General features: G+C 57.2%; 2 protein-coding genes across 3 annotated transcripts in view; both read right to left on the reverse strand.

The window, feature by feature from the left end:
* Window positions 1-17,273, reverse strand: part of LOC119151961 (protocadherin gamma-A4-like) — a 79,627-nt gene that overhangs the window by 55,241 nt on the left and 7,113 nt on the right. The window contains exon 1 of one of the 2 annotated variants that reach the window (XM_037396376.1): window positions 12,042-12,238. The exons of the other annotated variant lie outside the window; for it this stretch is intronic. The gene's annotated coding sequence lies outside the window, so the exon portion shown is untranslated. Of the gene's footprint in view, window positions 1-12,041; window positions 12,239-17,273 lie in introns of those variants that run through there. 2 annotated transcript variants of the gene reach the window in all.
* On the reverse strand, window positions 9,300-12,043 carry LOC119152000 (protocadherin gamma-B2-like). The gene has a single exon (XM_037396491.1). It carries the CDS (start codon window positions 11,940-11,942, stop codon window positions 9,300-9,302), a length of 2,643 nt encoding a protein of 880 aa, XP_037252388.1. The 5' UTR covers window positions 11,943-12,043.

The raw sequence follows: 17,273 nt of genomic DNA on the forward strand, positions 1-17,273 counted from the left end.
CTCCGCGGGGCGCGGGGGCTGCATCGGCCCCGGGGTCGTTCAACGCTCAGGTACACTGCCAGGGGCTTTCGGTCACCTCCCGCATCGCAGAGAGTGCTCAGCACCCGATACGCGCCAGAGAACAACAGAAGGAACTCAACCTCTCCTGGTGAAATCGGCAGCAACGAGAAGAGGAACACACGGTTTGATAGCTGCGGAAGTCTTCTTCTCCGTTCTGCTTTCCTTACCTGGCACGAGTACCATCAAGGACAAAGTCGTGTTGGAGTACTCAATAAGGCATCAGAAACAGAATGAAGCAAAATCCTCTGCAGTCCTACCATGCCAGAACTTCAAAGGCTCTGCTTTGTTCCAGTGTTACTTCTTTTCTTAACGCGAAGAACAATTACCCCGAGAAACATATCACCCTAAAGGCCACGTGTATGATAAGCGTGCAGAATAACCCTTACTAGTTTCATTTTAATTCACAGAAGTTCCTGCTATTGCATCTCCATACTTGAGGGGCTGAGCAGGGGAAAGTGCAAAGCCACACTGAATCTTTCATGGATCCAAAGAATGGTTTGGGATGGAAGGGACCTTTCAAGTTCACCTAGCCCAGCCCTGTGCCATGGACAGGGACCTCCTTCACTAGGTCAGGTTGCTCAAAGCCGCGTCTAACCTGACCAAGAACCCTTCCAAGCACGGCACATCCGCAACATATTTGGAAAACCTGTTCCAACGTCTCATCACCCTCATCACAGAACGTTTCTTCTTTCTGTCTCATCAGAAACAACCATCTTTCAGTACAAAACCATTGCCTCTTGCCCTGTCACAAAGCCCCTGGTAAAAAGTTTTTCTCAGTATTTATTATAAGCCCCATTTATACATTGAAAAGGCACGATAAGGTCTCCCAAGAGCCTTCTTTTCTATAGGCTGCAGAACCTCAACTCCTTCAGACCTTTTCGTAACACCAAAGATAAATGGCCAAAAGAAAAGAGGCATCGTCATCTAACAGAGCCTGGGTCATCAGATGTTCTAGCTCATTGACAATTAATTTGACATTTTCTGGAACTGGAACGCAGTACTGCAGCTGGGATCTCATGAAAGCAGAGTAGGGCGGGAAAACCACCTCCCTCGGACTGCTGGCCATACTATTTCTTATGCAGCCCACAATGTGATTGGCTTTCTGGACTTGGAGCGAACATTGCCAGCTTCTGTCCCATTTGTCACGCACCAGTACCCCAATGTTGTTCTCAATCCTCCCATCCCCCAGACTGTATTGAAACTGGGGATTGCCCAGACACAGTTGCAGCACCTTGCGCTTGGCTTTGATGAACTTCTAGCCTGCAAAGGTGTCTCCGGATTCCGTCCCTTCCCTTGAGTAAGTCAACTCACCTTCAAGTCATCTCCAAATATGCTGTCACTGCTCCAAATTGCACTATGAACATATAAAATAGTACTCATCCAGGTACAGACTGTTGAGGGACACCACATGGTACTGGCTTCAAATTGGACATTGAGCCATTGACTAGAACTCTTGGGACGGGGCCATTCAGCCAGTGATCTAACAGTCCCATATTTCTCCAGTTTAGCAGGCACCGTATTTTGGGGGACTGTATAGAGGATACCCTGCACAGTCTTCCAACGATGCACATATTCTCCCACAGGCCCCAGGTGTGCTCAGGGAAATTTGCTTGGGCTGGGTTGGAACTCTGCACTTTGAGGACTGCAGTAGGGATGGTCTTTCTCTCTCTCACTAAAGACAAATGCGCCTCTGGGAGCATATGTATGCCTAGGAAAGCCTTCCTCTTTACAGCTCTCAGCATCAAAGGGGTGTATGCGATCTGAGCCTGCACTCAGGGAATTGCAAGGGACCTGACCTTCCCTATGTCATCAGGCACACTGAGGTCGAGCTCATGACAACAAGCAAGGCAAGAGTCAGAAACATGCAGATATGAATGCATCACAGGGAATAGCATTTCTTAGGCCACAATGTCTGAGAAGCTGGAACCCCAGCTGCACACATGGTACACCATCAGGCACACAGTTGTGTTAACTATGACAAGCAAGGAAATGACCATCTGTTCTTCCACAGCCTCATACACACAGCTCCCCTCTCTTCTCTACCACCATACACAACTGGTTGATTTGATTCTGGCCTTCTCAGAGTTGGAAAAGACACACTGTGCTAATAAAATGCGCTACAATCTCACCAAGGGGGGAATTACATTTCCTCGACACAAGTCTGAGAACAAACTAAAGGATCGTAAAGCACACCATTGAAAATTGGCAAAATAAAAGAAGAGAAGCCACCTAACAATAAGGGTCATCACACTGTCCGCTGGGGTGGAATCTCCTCCCCTCTTTTAGCACATGCACTCTTCTATAGAGATGTGACTTCCACTAGGGTCATGTTTAAAGAGATTCCTCCCAACAATAACAGAACACAAAGATACTCTGACATCTCCTGCCTTTCACACTCGCTGTAGCATGGACAAGAGGCACTAACACGTGACACATTGCTAAACAAAGCTCTGCTGATAATGGCAAGTAAACCTACATGCACAGGAAAACAAGAAAAGAAAAACCCATAAATCAACAGAGCAAGGCAAGGAAGCATCAGAAGACGAAGTGTTGTCAGAGAAGCTCACCGGGAAGTCTTCTTGGTCTTCACTGCAGGCATTGAAATTCCTCCCTGACAGCACCTGGAAGTCACACAGATCTCAATCTGCCAGTGTGGCCCTGAAGTCTCACCCTGGACTGCATAGTAGTACGGGGCGTCATTTTAAGAAATAGTCATCAGCTCCCAGAAACCTTTTTTTCTACTGTGTGGCCTGTTCATCTCCCACAAATATGAAGCAATATGTGTAAACACCTTATCATCGGCCTCTTTCTCATGCTCATTCTCCTGGGCTACTACAGCAGACTCTCTTTTAGCTTCTGCTTGCTTTTCCTCACAGGCAAAAGTCTGTCTTTGGTGGCTGAAGGAAGTATTTGCTGCAAAATTCCACGCACAGTTTCAAATGCAAAAGCACTCTGCAGAAAGCGGGGAAATGAACCACGACCTTCCAGAACACAAAGGCCTGAAAGACAGTGTCATTACAACTATGAAGAACTCCACATCGTAGTGTTACAGGGGCAGACAGATGGGCAATGCAGTTTCACAGAGGAATTGAAGCCGTTCTTCCCGTGCATCATGGTCCAACACAAACAGTTCCTGCGCAAATTGCTAGAGGACAGACTTTGGCTTTCAGGACAGGACAACCAGGACCACTGCCTGAATGGCACAGGCCTTGGCAAAAGGCACAAAATCAGACCGTTGCTCAGCCAGAACCATGCTGACCCACCTGTTTCCTTGGCTCCAAGTCTCCCTCTCACCCTCCTGGCTCTGTGCCCATAGCCTTCAGTTGCACCACGGACAGTAACCAGTGTTTTGGCCACGTGTCAGCCACAGGCAAAAGAGCATGTCATTTGGTGGCATCTTAGGGAAACAGAAGGGCATCAAAGTCTTTGCCTTGGCAGCTGTACACCTTCAGGGTATGGATGGGAAGTGCTTTGCCAGCCCAACAACTAGAAGAGACCTTCAAATGTTGTAAGGGTCACCAGGCGCAATGAGGCCCAGCTTTAGGCCTGGACAACCAACAAGGAAAGAACGAGACATCTGCTGCAGAGAACGAATCACAGCTTCACAGTTCAGCCCCTGCCAACTGCAGAAGCTATGCAAGAAGAGTATCTAGTTGGTAATAAGCACGTGAGTGGCTCACACCAAAGACCACAGCCACATTTCCTCAATGGAATGTCTTTGCAGAGTAGAAGAGGGAAAATGCATGGAACCACAGCTGTGGGCTCCCTGTAACAACCAGGACAAACTAAACTTTTACAGCACCATTACATCTTCCAGACATTTCAGATGTCAGGCACAGTAACCTTTTTCACCTGCCCGGTCTCTGGACAGGCAGAACTTTTCACCCTGCCCAAACATTACACAACGGGAAGGCTACCTCTGCAGACAGACACCACTGAAAGAAAAGCTGCACACCAACTTCTCCTTACTGAAGAACAAGGATCACAACACAGATGCATGCAAAGGGATTTCTCCGCACATCACACTGCTTCTGAGAAATTTCTCAAGTGCATAAGCGATATGCAGCTCCGATAGAGACCCAGTCATCCAAGGATCACCTCAAAGATACAACAGTCCTACTACAGCACATGGGCACCTTGGAAGATAGACGATTCCCAAACCATGACATAAAGTGCATATCAATGCTCACTAATTGCCATGTACAACACACATCACTGAACAGGAAGAATAAATTGATGAACGTAGTGAAGCCTGGGAACTAACAAAACATGTGTCTTGTTTGTGACAACCAAAAGCATTTCCTCCAGTAACATTTTATGGAAACACAGCTATGATTGTCTTCCTCTTTACAGCAGTGACCATCAAAGCCAGGTACGTGACAGTCAGAGAAATGTAGCAGATTTATCTTGCACACATTATCAGAGATGATGACCCACCTCCAGATCATCACAATGAGCAAGGCAAGAAATTAACCCGTGCTGAACTGAAGGGATCATGGCATTCTCTTCTTAGAGCACGGCACTTAGGGTCAGGAATTAATTCAGGTATTTCGTAGGGAATGAATACTCAGTTGGCTCCTCCCAAATCTCTTGTAATGGCCCTTGCCATAAGCACATAATTAAGCCATTTGTTAAAAACACTTTGACAATGGGCGAACACACAGGAAGGAACTCCCAGGGCTCGCAATGCAGCTGGAATAACATTCCTTTGGCCAAACGACATGTCTTGTGCCCTTCTACAGCTGCTCACAGACAGCTCCCAGGACGCTCGTCAACAGCCCCTCACAAGTCGCGTGGTGTTCTTGGACCCACCTAATGTGCCAGCACCTCTTACCAAACCGCCAGTCCCCCAGGCCACTTCTCTGTGACATGCGCCATTATCACGCCTGGGAGCATTCCAAGAAGGGAGGCGTATTCTTTGCAAGGCTCACCAGCAGAGCCTGGGGGTGGATACCGAGCAAAGCAGGAGTCCCGAGCGCTCCCTCAAGGCCATGCACTCCCACACACCCCCGCGCCTGTCCTGCTGCGGTCGTGCCTACGCCTCCTCCCCCCGCCAGCCCCGCGAGAGAGCGCCAGGGACCCTCACCGCCCCTGCCTGCCACCGCAGCCGGAGCGCCGGATGAGCCAGCCAGGCACGGACCCGCGGGAACGAGAGGCAGGAGCGCACCGAGGCCCTGTGCCCGCCACTGCGCCGGCCTTGCCTGCGTGCGCAGAGGGAAGGCAAGGGGCAGCGAGAAACTCCAGAGCGGCAGGAAGGAAAGGCAGCCAAGCGCGGGCAGAGGCACTCACCGGGGGCGCGGCGGGGTCGTCGCCGAGCAGCGGCGCGGGCTCGTCGGGCGGCGGCCGGGCCGGGAGGGTGTCGCAGCAGCTGCCGGCCGACAAGCGGAGCTGGCTCTTGCGCGAGTCGGCGGTGAGCGACACCTCGTGCGAGTAGGAGTGCAGGAAGGCGCGGACGCCGTCGATGCCCACGAAGTGCGAGGCCGGGACGCCGCGCGCGGCGCCGCTGCCCGCCGCCAGCAGCTGCGAGCGGCGCCAGCGCCGCAGGCGCAGCGCCAGCAGCAGCAGCAGGAAGGCGAGGAAGAGGCAGGACACGGCCGCCACGGCCACCACCAGCCAGCGCGTCAGGCTGCCGGCCGGCTCGCCCGGCGCCGCCGCCGCGCTGCCCAGCTCCGAGAGCAGCTCGGCCACGCTCTCGGCCAGCACCACGGTCAGCGTGGCCGTGGCCGACAGCGCCGGCCGCCCGTGGTCCTTCACCACCACCACCAGGCTCTGCCGCGCCGCGTCGCGGGCCAGCGGGAAGCGCGCCGTGCGCACCTCGCCGCTGTGCAGCCCCACGCGGAACAGCCCCGGCTCCGTCGCCTTGGCCAGCTCGTACGACAGCCACGCGTTCTGCCCCGCGTCCGCGTCCACCGCCACCACCTTGGCCACCAGCGCCCGGGCTCCGCCGAGCGCGGCGCCAGCTCCACGCCCGCCCAGCCCGCGCCCGGCGCCGCCGGCGGGTACAGCACCTGCGGCGCGTTGTCGTTCTCGTCCACGATCACGAGCCGCACCGACACGTTGCTGCTCAGCGCCGGCGCGCCGCCGTCCTCCGCCCGCACCCACAGCCCCACCTCGCGCACCTCCTCGTAGTCGAAGGAGCGCAGCGCGTACAGCGCGCCCGTCTCCGCCTGCACCGACACGTAGGACGAGAGCGGCGCGCCGCGCACCCGCCCCTCCGACAGCCGGTACCGCACGCGCGCGTTCTGACCCCAGTCCGCGTCCGCCGCCCGCACCGTCAGCACCAGCGCGCCCGCCGCGTTGTTCTCGGGCAGACGGGCGCTGTAGCGCGCCTCCGCGAACACCGGCGCGTTGTCGTTCACGTCCAGCACCCGCAGCGCCAGCACCGCGCCGCTCCACAGCGACGGCGACCCGCCGTCCGCCGCCCGCACCGTCACGTTGTACTCCGCCACCTCCTCCCGGTCCAGCTCCCTCGCCGTCACCACGCGGTAGTAGCCCTCAAACGACTTCTCCAGCCGGAACGGCAGCCCCTCGCCGATGCTGCACCGCACCTCACCGTTCGCCCCCGAGTCCCGGTCCTGCACGTGCAGCAGGGCCACCACAGTCCCCGACGGCGCGTCTTCGGAGATCACGCTCAGCGCCGACCGCACAGAAATCTCGGGCGCGTTGTCGTTCACGTCTGTCACGCTGATCGCGACTTTGGCTGTGTCGGACAGACCTCCGCCATCCCGTGCCTGCACCTCCAGTTCGTACGACTCGGCTTCCTCGAAGTCCAGGCTACGCAGCACCGTGACCGCTCCCGTATCGGAGTTCAAATCGAAAATCTTCGAGGATTTCAATGAAGCTGTTTGATACGAATACTTCACGTGCCCGTTCAACCCCTCGTCGGCGTCGGCGGCCGTGACGGTGAGGAGGACGGAGCCCACGGGCACGTCCTCCGGCACACGCACCGTGTACTCGGCCTGGCTGAACTGGGGCGCGTTGTCGTTCGCGTCCAGCACGGCCACGCGGATCCGCGCCGTGCCCGTCCGTGCCGGCTCGCCGCCGTCGCTCGCCCTCAGCACCAGCTCGTGGAACTCCGCCTCCTCCCGGTCCAGCGCCTTGGCCAGCACTAGCTCGGGGCGCTGGTCCCCGCCGGGGCCCGCCTGCACGGCCAGCGAGAAGTGCTCGTCGCCGCTCAGCTCGTAGCTCTGCAGCGAATTCGCTCCCGCGTCCGGGTCGTGAGCCCTGGCCAGGGGAAACCGCGACCCCGGCGCTGTCGTCTCGCTCATTCTCTCTTCCACCTCAATTTCCTTGAAGCTGGGCGCGTTGTCGTTAATGTCCGTGATCTCCACGTCGACGCCGTAAACCTTCATTTCCCCGTCCACTATCACCTCACAGCGCAGCACGCATTGCTGCAGACCCTCGCAGAGCTGCTCTCTGTCTATCCTCTCCGCCGTCACCAAGTGTCCCGTCTTCCTGTGCAGGGCGAAATACTGCGCCTTACCTTCGCAGACAAGGCTCACACCGAGTTCGGGGAGCGCGGGCAGCTGCAGCGCCAGGTCCTTGGCCACGTCGCCCACGAACGAGCCCTTCGGCATCTCCTCGGGCACCGAGTAGCGCAGCTGCCCCCACGCCGCCTCCCACGCCGCCAGCAGGACGCACCAGAGCAGGGCTCGCTCCCGCCGGCCCCAGCGCCTCCCCGCCGCGCACATCTCCGCCGCGGCACCGCCGGGAGATCCCCGCCGCCTCACGCCGACACGGGCACGGCTCGCCGCTTCGGGCCCCTCCGCCTGGCTGCAGCGCGGCTCCGCACCGCGGGGACGCTCGCAGACCGCCCGGCCGCCGAGCCAGCCAGCGAGCGAGCGAGAGAGCGAGCCGGGCCGCAGCGGGCGGGGCTGCCTGCAGCGCTCCGGCCTTCCTCTCGCTCCTCCTCGGTCAACAGCGGCGCCCGCAGCCTCCTCCCGGCACTGCAGGCACCGAGCGCTGCCGAGCGCGGCCCGCCCGGCCTCCCCACGGGCAGCTCGCCGGGACGCGGCACTCGCCGCGGAGGCAGCGGGTCCCGTCCAGCGGGGATCTCCGCCGTCGCCTTCTCTCCCGCCCGCCCCTGCCTGGCTCCCCGAGACCATCCCGGCCAGGGAGACAGAGCGCGCCTCCCGCGGCTCGCCTGATGCTACCGCACGGCAATGATGACTGCCTAACCGCCATGGATGCAGCGGATCGTTGCGGAAAAAGTAATTTTTCTCGTAATACGACGCTCAGACCAGTAGTCCAAAACCACAAACCCCTGCCCACCACCACCACTGGCTTCTGTAGCCGTCACGCTGAACGACCGGTACAAGGACAGCAAGAGCAAACAGGCTCTGCAACACAAAACACGACGTCCAGAGCGTCCCCCGGGAGCCAGAGGGATCAGGCTCATTCACCCAGCCGCCAGGAACACGCCCCAGATTAAACGCTCCGCCACCGCTGACGGTCATTAGGCGGTTAAAGGCTAAAGGGGGTGGCGGCCAGCAACACAGAACCTCAGCGCCCCACCCCCGCCCAGCCAGCCCCTGACGAGGGGCGTTGCTCGGGCACCTGCACGGGCTCTGGGATTTCTCCCCGCATGACCTAGGATAGCTTATGTACATTCACATTTATCCAGGTCATTCAATAATTCGATACTGATAATTCTATAATCGGTTTCAACGACCGCGCAGCGGCTTTCATCTTCTCAAAAATCACGCTGTAAGAGCTTGACGCGTGGCAGGAAAACACTCGTCTAGTTCGTGAATCTTCCCGGCCGTGGGACACCTTTCCCACCGAATGCTGTAGGAAGCGGCAGAAGACAAGGACGGCTGTAAACCCTAAGCCACGCGGACGATGCGCAAATGTGCAAAGGCACTTTATTCGAGTGCGCAAATGGTGTCGTTTTGCGTACCTCATTGTAGTCTTAGGTATGTTCTCAGGATGGGAAGACAGGCTCTGAAACACAAGAGGCGACTTTTTTCGCTTTCTTTTTTTTTGCCGTTCTACACCTGCACTTGTCTCAGACAGACAGACAGACAGAACAGGGCCAGTAAGGAGGAGGGAAATACCACCCAGGAAAAAGAGAGGAGAAATAATAGCGCACAGAACTCGGGAAAATCACGCCCTGATGAAATTTATCTGCCCCCCGAATGCAGCCGTTCCTGCAGACTTCTCCAGAAGATGGGAGGGCACCTGGTTAAAGGAGGAAACTGCTCACTGGCGGGGAACAAGCGCAGGGGTAACTGCCCCGGTCACGGCGCCACGCGCACCTTCCTGTGGGAAAGAGCATCAAGGGGCAGGCGGAGAGCCCGTGCGTGCCTCCGTTCCCTGGCGGGGACACGGCTCAGCGCTGCACCTGCACCGCCCCCGCGGGAAGCCCCGGGGAAGAGCGGTCGGCGGCTCGGAAAGGCTCGAGGGGAGGAGCGCGAGCGCGCGGGCTTACCGACCTGCGGTGCGTCGGCGTCCGCGGGCGGCTCTCCCGCGCCGGCGCTGCTGCTCGGGCTCGGCTTCCCGCAGGGCTCCCCGCCGAGCAGCTCCTCCGCGGGCAGGCTGGGCAGCGGCGGCGGCAGCCAAGCGCCCTCGGCGACGGCGCGGCCCGGCGCCACGCACAGGTTGTAGGAGTAGGGCAAGGTGCCCTCGCAGAAGTCGGCCGGGAAGGCGGCGCCGGCCACGGAGAAGCGCTGCGCGCCCAGGCAGCGCAGGACGGCGGGCGGCCCGGCGCCGCGCACCCGCGCCACCACGGCCAGCGCCACGCTCAGCAGGAACAGCGCGGACAGCAGCGCCAGCGCCAGCACCAGGTAGAACTGCAGCTCCGCCGGCGCGTCGGCGCCCGCCGCCCGCTCGCTCAGCTCCGGCAGCGCCTCCTGCAAGCTCTCGGCCAGCACCACGTGCAGCGTGGCCGTGGCCGACAGCGCCGGCTGCCCGTGGTCCTTCACCACGGCCACCAGCCGCTGCTTGGCCGCGTCCCTCTCCGACACGGCCCGCGCCGTGCGCACCTCGCCGCTGTGCAGCCCCACGCGGAACAGCGCCGGCTCCGGCGCCTGCACCAGCTCGTACGACAGCCACGCGTTGCGCCCCGCGTCCGCGTCCACCGCCACCACCTTGGCCACCAGGTACCCGGCTTCGGCCGAGCGCGGCACCACCTCGAACGGCCCCGCCCCCGCCTCCGCCCCCGCGCCCGCCGCCGCCGCCGCCGGCCACAGCACGCGCGGCGCGTTGTCGTTGCGGTCCAGCACGAAGACGCGCACCGTCGCCGTGGAGCTCCGCGCCGGCGCCCCGCCGTCCTGCGCCCGCACCGCCACCGCGAACTCGCGGCACTGCTCGTAGTCGAAGGAGCGCTGCGCGTACACCGCGCCGCTCCGCGCCTCCACCGACACGTACGGCGCCGCGCCCGCGCTGCCGCCCGCCAGCCAGTAGCTCACGCGCCCGTTGGCGCCCGCGTCCGCGTCCCGCGCGCGCACGCGCAGCACCGGCGCGCCCGCCGCGTTGTTCTCCGCCACGTAGGCGCTGTAGGCGGCCTCCTCGAACACCGGCGCGTTGTCGTTCACGTCCGACACCTCCAGCACCAGCGCCGTGCGGCTGGACAGCGCCGGGCTGCCGCCGTCCCTGGCCACCACCGTCACCCGGTGCTCGGCCGCCTGCTCCCGGTCCAGCGCGCTCGCCGTCACCACCTTGTACGAGCCGCCCGACGACGCCACGATCGACAGCGGCGCCTCGCCCGACAGCTCGCACGACACCTGACCGTTCTCCCCGGAGTCCGCGTCGTTCACGTTCAGCAGGGCCACCACCGTGCCGGCCGGCGCGTCCTCGGGCACCGGGCTCGACACCGACAGCACCGTGATTTCGGGCGCGTTGTCGTTCTCATCGGTGACCTCTAGCTGCACCTCGCAGTGCGCCGTCAGCCCGCCGCCGTCCCTCGCCTCCAGGCCGAAGCTGTATTTACTCCTCTCCTCGAAATCGAGTGGCCCCGCAGTCCTGACCTCGCCGCTCTCGCTGTCCACGCTGAACAACGCGCGGACGCCGTCGGGGACGTTGCCGAAGGAGTAGGAGACCCGCGCGTTGGAGCCCGCGTCCGCATCCGTGGCCCGCACCCGCAGCACCGGCGACCCCGGCGGCAGATTCTCCCGCACTCGTGCCTCGTAGACGCTTTTACTGAACACGGGCAGGTTGTCGTTGGCGTCCGTCACGTTGACGCGAACCTGCACGGTCCCGGACTTGGCGGGGTCCCCGCCATCCACCGCCGTCAGCACCAGCTCGAAGGAGCTCTGCTTCTCCCGGTCCAACGCGCGTTCCAGCACTAATTCTGGCTGCGTCTTTCCACCCGGGATCTCCTTGGCGGCCAGGCTGAAGGACGGGTTGCTGCTGAGCTGGTAAGTCAGCTGCGAGTTGCTGCCCACGTCCGCGTCTCGGGCCATCTCCAGCGGAAAACGAGCTCCTGGAAGCGTCCATTCACCGATGTCGAGGTGGAGAGCAGCCTTGCTGAAGTTCGGCGCGTTGTCGTTGACGTCGTGGATGGCGACGTCGACGTGGAAGACGTTGAGCGGGTTCTGCACCAGCGCCTCGAAGCTGACGGCGCAGGACGGCGACTCGCCGCACATCTGCTCCCGGTCCAGCCTCTCGCTCACGTACAAGTTCCCGTTCTCCTCGCTCACGCTGAAGTATCTCAGCTGCCTCTTAGCGGCAGACGCCACCCGCAGCTTGCGTGCCGGCAGCTCGGCCGGGCTCAGCCCCAGGTCCCGCGCCAGCGGCCCCACCAGCGAGCCTCTGCCCAGCTCCTCGGGGATGGCGTAGCGGATCCGCTCCGGCGCCGCCCGGCAGCACAAGCACAGCAGCACGGCGGGCAGCAGCGCTCGCCCGGCCGCTGGCCGCCGGCTCGGCCCCGGCCTGCCCGCCATTCTCGCCAGCGCTCGCCGCGCTCCTCCCTCCTGCCGCTGCCCTCCCTCCCTTGCAGCCCCGCTCCGCCACGAGCGCGGGGGCCGCCGGAGGACAGCGATCTCGGCGCCGGCTCGGACGCCGCTGCTCCCCGCGCCGCCTCTCGCCGCTGCTGCCCGTGCCGCTGCCGCTCTGGCCGGCGCCGTGCGAGCCAGCAGCCCGTGGGGGCAGGACGCTGCGGCGGCTGCGGCTGCGGCTGTGGCTCCAGCGCCGCTCCGCGTCGGCCAACAGCGGCACCCGGAGGCGCCACGACGCCACCGCAGCCGGCTGATGGCCGCGCTCCTCGGGGCGCGGGGGCTTCAGCGGCCCCGGGGGCGTTCAACGCTCAGGTACACTGCCAGGGGCTTTCGGTCACCTCCCCCATCGCAGAGAGTGCTCAGCACCCGATACGCGCGGCAGAGCAGAACACAAAGGAACTCAGCCGCTCTTGGTGAAATCGGCGGCATCGAGAAGAGCAACACACGGTTTGATAGCTGCAGAAGACTTCATTCTCTGTTCTGCTTTCCTTGCCTGGGACGAGTACCATCAAGGAAAAATTGGTGTTGGAGTACTCAGTGAGGCATCAGAAACCGAATGAAGCAAAATCCTCTGCAGTCCTCTCATGCCAGTACTGCATGGGGAAACTTTTGTTCTCTTGTTAATTCTTTATCTGTTGTAAATTCTTCCATTGGGGGAAGAAAATTTATTCCGGGAAACGTATCACCCCAAAGGCCACGTGTATAGCTCTGTGCTAAGAGAGCAGAATAACCCTTACTAATTTCATTTTGATTCACAGAAGTTCCTGCTCAAGCATCTCCATACTTGAGGGGCTGACCAGGGAAGTGCAAAGCCACACCGAGTCTTTCATGCATCCAAAGAATGGTTTGGGATGGAAGGGACCTTTCAAGTTCACCTAGCCCAGTCCTGTGCCATGGACAGGGACCTCCTTCACTAGGTCAGGTTGCTCAAAATCCCGTCTAACCTGTCTGTAAACCCTTCCAAGCATGGCACATCTACAACATATTTTGAAAACCTGTTCCAGTGTCTCACCACCCTATTTATAGAACGTTTCTTCTTTCTGTCTAATCAGAAACATCCGTCTTTCAGTACAAAACCATTGCCTTTTGCCCTTTCACAACAGCCCCTCGTAAAAAGTCTCTCTCCATCTATATTATAAGCCCCATTTATACATTGAAAAGGTACAGTAAGGTCTCCCAAGAGCCTTCTTTTCTATAGGCTGCAGAATCTCTAACTCCTTTAGCCCTTCCTCAACAGCAGAGATAAATGGCCAAAAGAGGCACGGTCATCTTACAGAGCCTGGGTCATCACATGTTCTAGCCCTTAGACCATTCATTTGACTTTCTCTGGACTCTATGTAACTGGCCCGTATCTGTTGTGACTGTGGGCCCCAGAGTTGAGCGCAGTCCTGCACCTGGGGTCTCATGAAAGCAGAGTAGAGGGGGAGAACCACCTCCCTCAGCCTGCTGGCCACGCTACTTCTTATGCAGCCCAGGATGTGTGATTGGCTTTCTGGGCACAAAGCCCACATTGCCAGCTCATGTCCCATTTGTCACCCACCAGTACCCCAGTGTTGTTCTCAATCCTCCCATCCCTCAGTCTGTATTGAAACTGGGGATTGCCCAGACTCAGTTGCAGCACGTTGCACTTGGCTTTGCTGAACTTCTAGTCTGCAAAGCTGTCTCCGGATTCCATCCCTTCCCTTGAGTAAGTCAACTCACCTTCAAGTCGTCTCCAAATATGCTGTCACTGATCCAAATTGCACTATGAACTTTATAAAATAGTACTCATCCAGGTACAGACTGTTGAGGGACACCACATGTTACTGGCTTCCACTTGGACATTGAGCCATTGACTTGAACTCTTGAGACATGGCCATTCAGCCAGTGATCTAACAGTCCCATATTTCTCCAGTTTAGCAGGCACCGTATTTTGGGGGACTGTATGGAGGATACCCTGCACATCATCTCCTATTATCACTGGGTGTTCAAACCTTGCTTCGGCTGGATTACCACTCTGCACTTTGAGGACTGCAGTAGGGATGGTCTTCCTCTTTCTCACTACAGACAAGTGTGCCTCTGGGAGCACACGTATGCCTAGGAAAGTCTTCCTCTTTGCAGCTCTCAACATCAAAGGGGTGTATGCGATCTGAGCCTGCACTCTGGGAATTGCAAGGGACCTGACCTTCCCTATGTCATCAGGCACACGGAGGTCAAATTCTAGCTCGTGACAACAAGCGAAGCAAGAGTCAGAATCATGCAGGAATGAAAGCATCACAGGGAATAGTATTTCTTAGGCCACACTGTCTGAGAAGCAGGAACCCCAGTTGCACACATGGTACACCGTCAGGCACACAGTTGTGTTAACTATAACAAGGAAAGAAAATGACTATCTGTTCTTCTACAATCTCACACACACAGCTCCCCTCTCTTCTCTCCAACGGTACACAACTGGTTGATTTGCTTCTGGCCTTCTCAGAGTTGGAAAAGACACACCATGCTAATACAATGCACTACAATCACACCAAGAGGGCAGTTATGTTTCCTCGCCCCAAGTCTGAGAACAAACAGAAGGATTGTAAAGCACACCACTGAAAAAAGGACAAAATAAAAGAGGAACATCCCTCCAACAGAGTCAGGGTCATCACGCTGTCTGCTGAGGTGGAATCTCCTCCCCTCTTTTAGCACACACGCTCTTCCATAGAGATGTGGCTTCCTCTAAGGTCATGTTTAAAGAGATTCCTCCCAACAATAACAGAACACAAAGATACTCTGACATCTCCTGCCTTTCACACTCGCTGTAGCATGGACAACAGGCACTAACACATGACACATTGCTAAACCAAGCTCTGCTGATAATGACAAGTAAACCTACATGCACAGGAAACCAAGAAAAAAAACCCCATAAATCAACAAAGCAAGGCAAGGAAGCATCAGAAGACGAAGTGTTGTCAGAGAAACTCACCTGGAAATCTTCTTGGTCTTCACTGCAGGCATTGAAATTCCTCCCTGACAGCACCTGGAAGTCACACAGATCTCAGTCTGCCAGTGTGGCCCTGAAGTCTCACCCTGGACTGCATAGTACTAGGGGGGTCATTTTAAGAAATAGTCATCAGCTCCCAGAAACCTTTTTTTCTACTGTGTGGCCTGTTCATCTCCCACAAATATGAAGCAATAAGTGTAAACACCTTGTCATCGGTCTCTTTCTCATGCTCATTCTCCTGGGCTACTACAGCAGACTCTCTTTTAGCTTCTGCTTGCTTTTCCTCACAGGCAAAAGTCTGTCTTTGGTGACTGAAGGAAGTATTTGCTGCAAAATGCCACGCACAGTTTCAAATGCAAAAGCACTCTGCAGAAAGGGGGGAAATGAACCACGACCTTCCAGGACACAAAGGCCTGAAAGACAGTGTCATTACAACTATGAAGAAACTCCACATCACAATGTTACAGGGGCAGACAGATGGGTAATGCAGTTTCACAGAGGAATTGAAGCCGTTCTTCCCGTGCATCATTGTCCAACACAAACAGTTCCTGCGCAAACTGCTAGAGGACAGACATTCCCTTTCAGGACAGGGCAACCAGGACCACTGCCTGAATGGCACAGGCCTTGGCAAAAGGCACAAAATCAGACCGTTGCTCAGACAGGACCACGCTGACCCACCTGTTTCCCTGGCTCCAAGCCTCCCTCCCACCCTCCTGGCTCTGCGCTCACAGCCTACAGCTGCACCATGGACAGTAACCAGTGTTTTGGCCACGTGTCAGCCACAGGCTAAAAAGTATGTCATTTGGTGGCACCTTAGGGAAACAGAAGGGCATCAAAGTCTTTGCCTTGGCACCTGTACACCTTCATGGTATGGATGGGAAGTGCTTTGCCAGCCCAACAACTAGAAGAGACCTTTAAATGTTGTAAGGGTCACCAGGCGCAATGAGACCCAGCTTTAGGCCTGGACAACCAACAAGGAAAGAACGAGACATCTGCTGCAGAGAACGAATCACAGCTTCACAGTTCAGCCCCTGCCAACTGCAGAAGCTATGCAAGAAGAGTATCTAGTTGGTAATAAGCACGTGAGTGGCTCACACCAAAGACCACAGCCACATTTCCTCAATGGAATGTCTTTGCAGAGTAGAAGAGGGAAAATGCATGGAACCACAGCTGTGGGCTCCCTGTAACAACCAGGACAAACTGAAATTTTACAGCAGTTATATGTTTCAGACATTTCAGATGTCAGGCACAGTAACCTTTTTCACCTGCCCGGTCTCTGGACAGGCAGAACTTTTCACCCTGCCCAAACATTACACAACGGGAAGGCTACCTCTGCAGACAGACACCACTGAAAGAAAAGTTGCACACCAACTTCTCCTTACTGAAGAACAAGGATCACAACACAGATGCATGCAAAGGGATTTCTCCGCTCATCACACTGCTTCTGAGAAATTTCTCAAGTGCATAAGCGATATGCAGCTCCGATAGAGACCCAGTCATCCAAGGATCACCTCAAAGATACAACAGTCCTACTACAGCACAGGGGCAGCTTGGAAGATAGATGAGTCCCAAACCACGACATAAAGTGCACGTCAATGCTCAATAACTGCCATGTACAGCACACATCACTCAAACAGGAAGAATAAATTGATGAATGCAGAGAAGCCTGGGAACTAACAAAACATGTGTCTTGTTTGTGACAACCAAAAGCATTTCCTCCAGTAACATTTTATGGAAACACAGCTATGATTGTCTTCCTCTTTACAGCAGTGACCATCAAAGCCAGGTACGTGAGAGTCAGAGAAACGTAGCAGATCTGATCTTGCACACATTATCAGAGATGATGACCCACCTCCAGATCATCACAATGAGCAAGGCAAGAAGTTAACCCGTGCTGAATTGAAGGGATCATGGCATTCTCTTCTTAGAGCACGGCACTTAGGGTCAGGAACTAATTCAGGTATTTAGTAGGGAATGAACACTCAGGTGGCTCCTTCCAAATCACTTGTAATGGCCCTTGCCATAAGCACATAATTAAGCCATTTGTTAAAGACACCGTGAAAACCTGTGAACACACAGGAAGGACCTCCCAGGGCTCGCAATGCAGATGGAAAAACATTCCTTTGGCCAAACAACATGTCTTGTGCCCTTCTACAGCCCCTCAAGGATAGCTCCCAGGACGCTCGTCAACAGCCCCTCACAAGTCGCGTGGTGTTCTTGGACCCACCTAATGTACCAGCACCTCTCACCAAAGGGCCAGTCCCCCAGGCCATTTCTCTGTGACATAAACCATTATCAGGCCTGGAAGCATTCCA

Source organism: Falco rusticolus, chromosome 8 (genome assembly GCF_015220075.1).
Source record: "Falco rusticolus isolate bFalRus1 chromosome 8, bFalRus1.pri, whole genome shotgun sequence".
Taxonomy (NCBI): domain Eukaryota; kingdom Metazoa; phylum Chordata; class Aves; order Falconiformes; family Falconidae; genus Falco; species Falco rusticolus.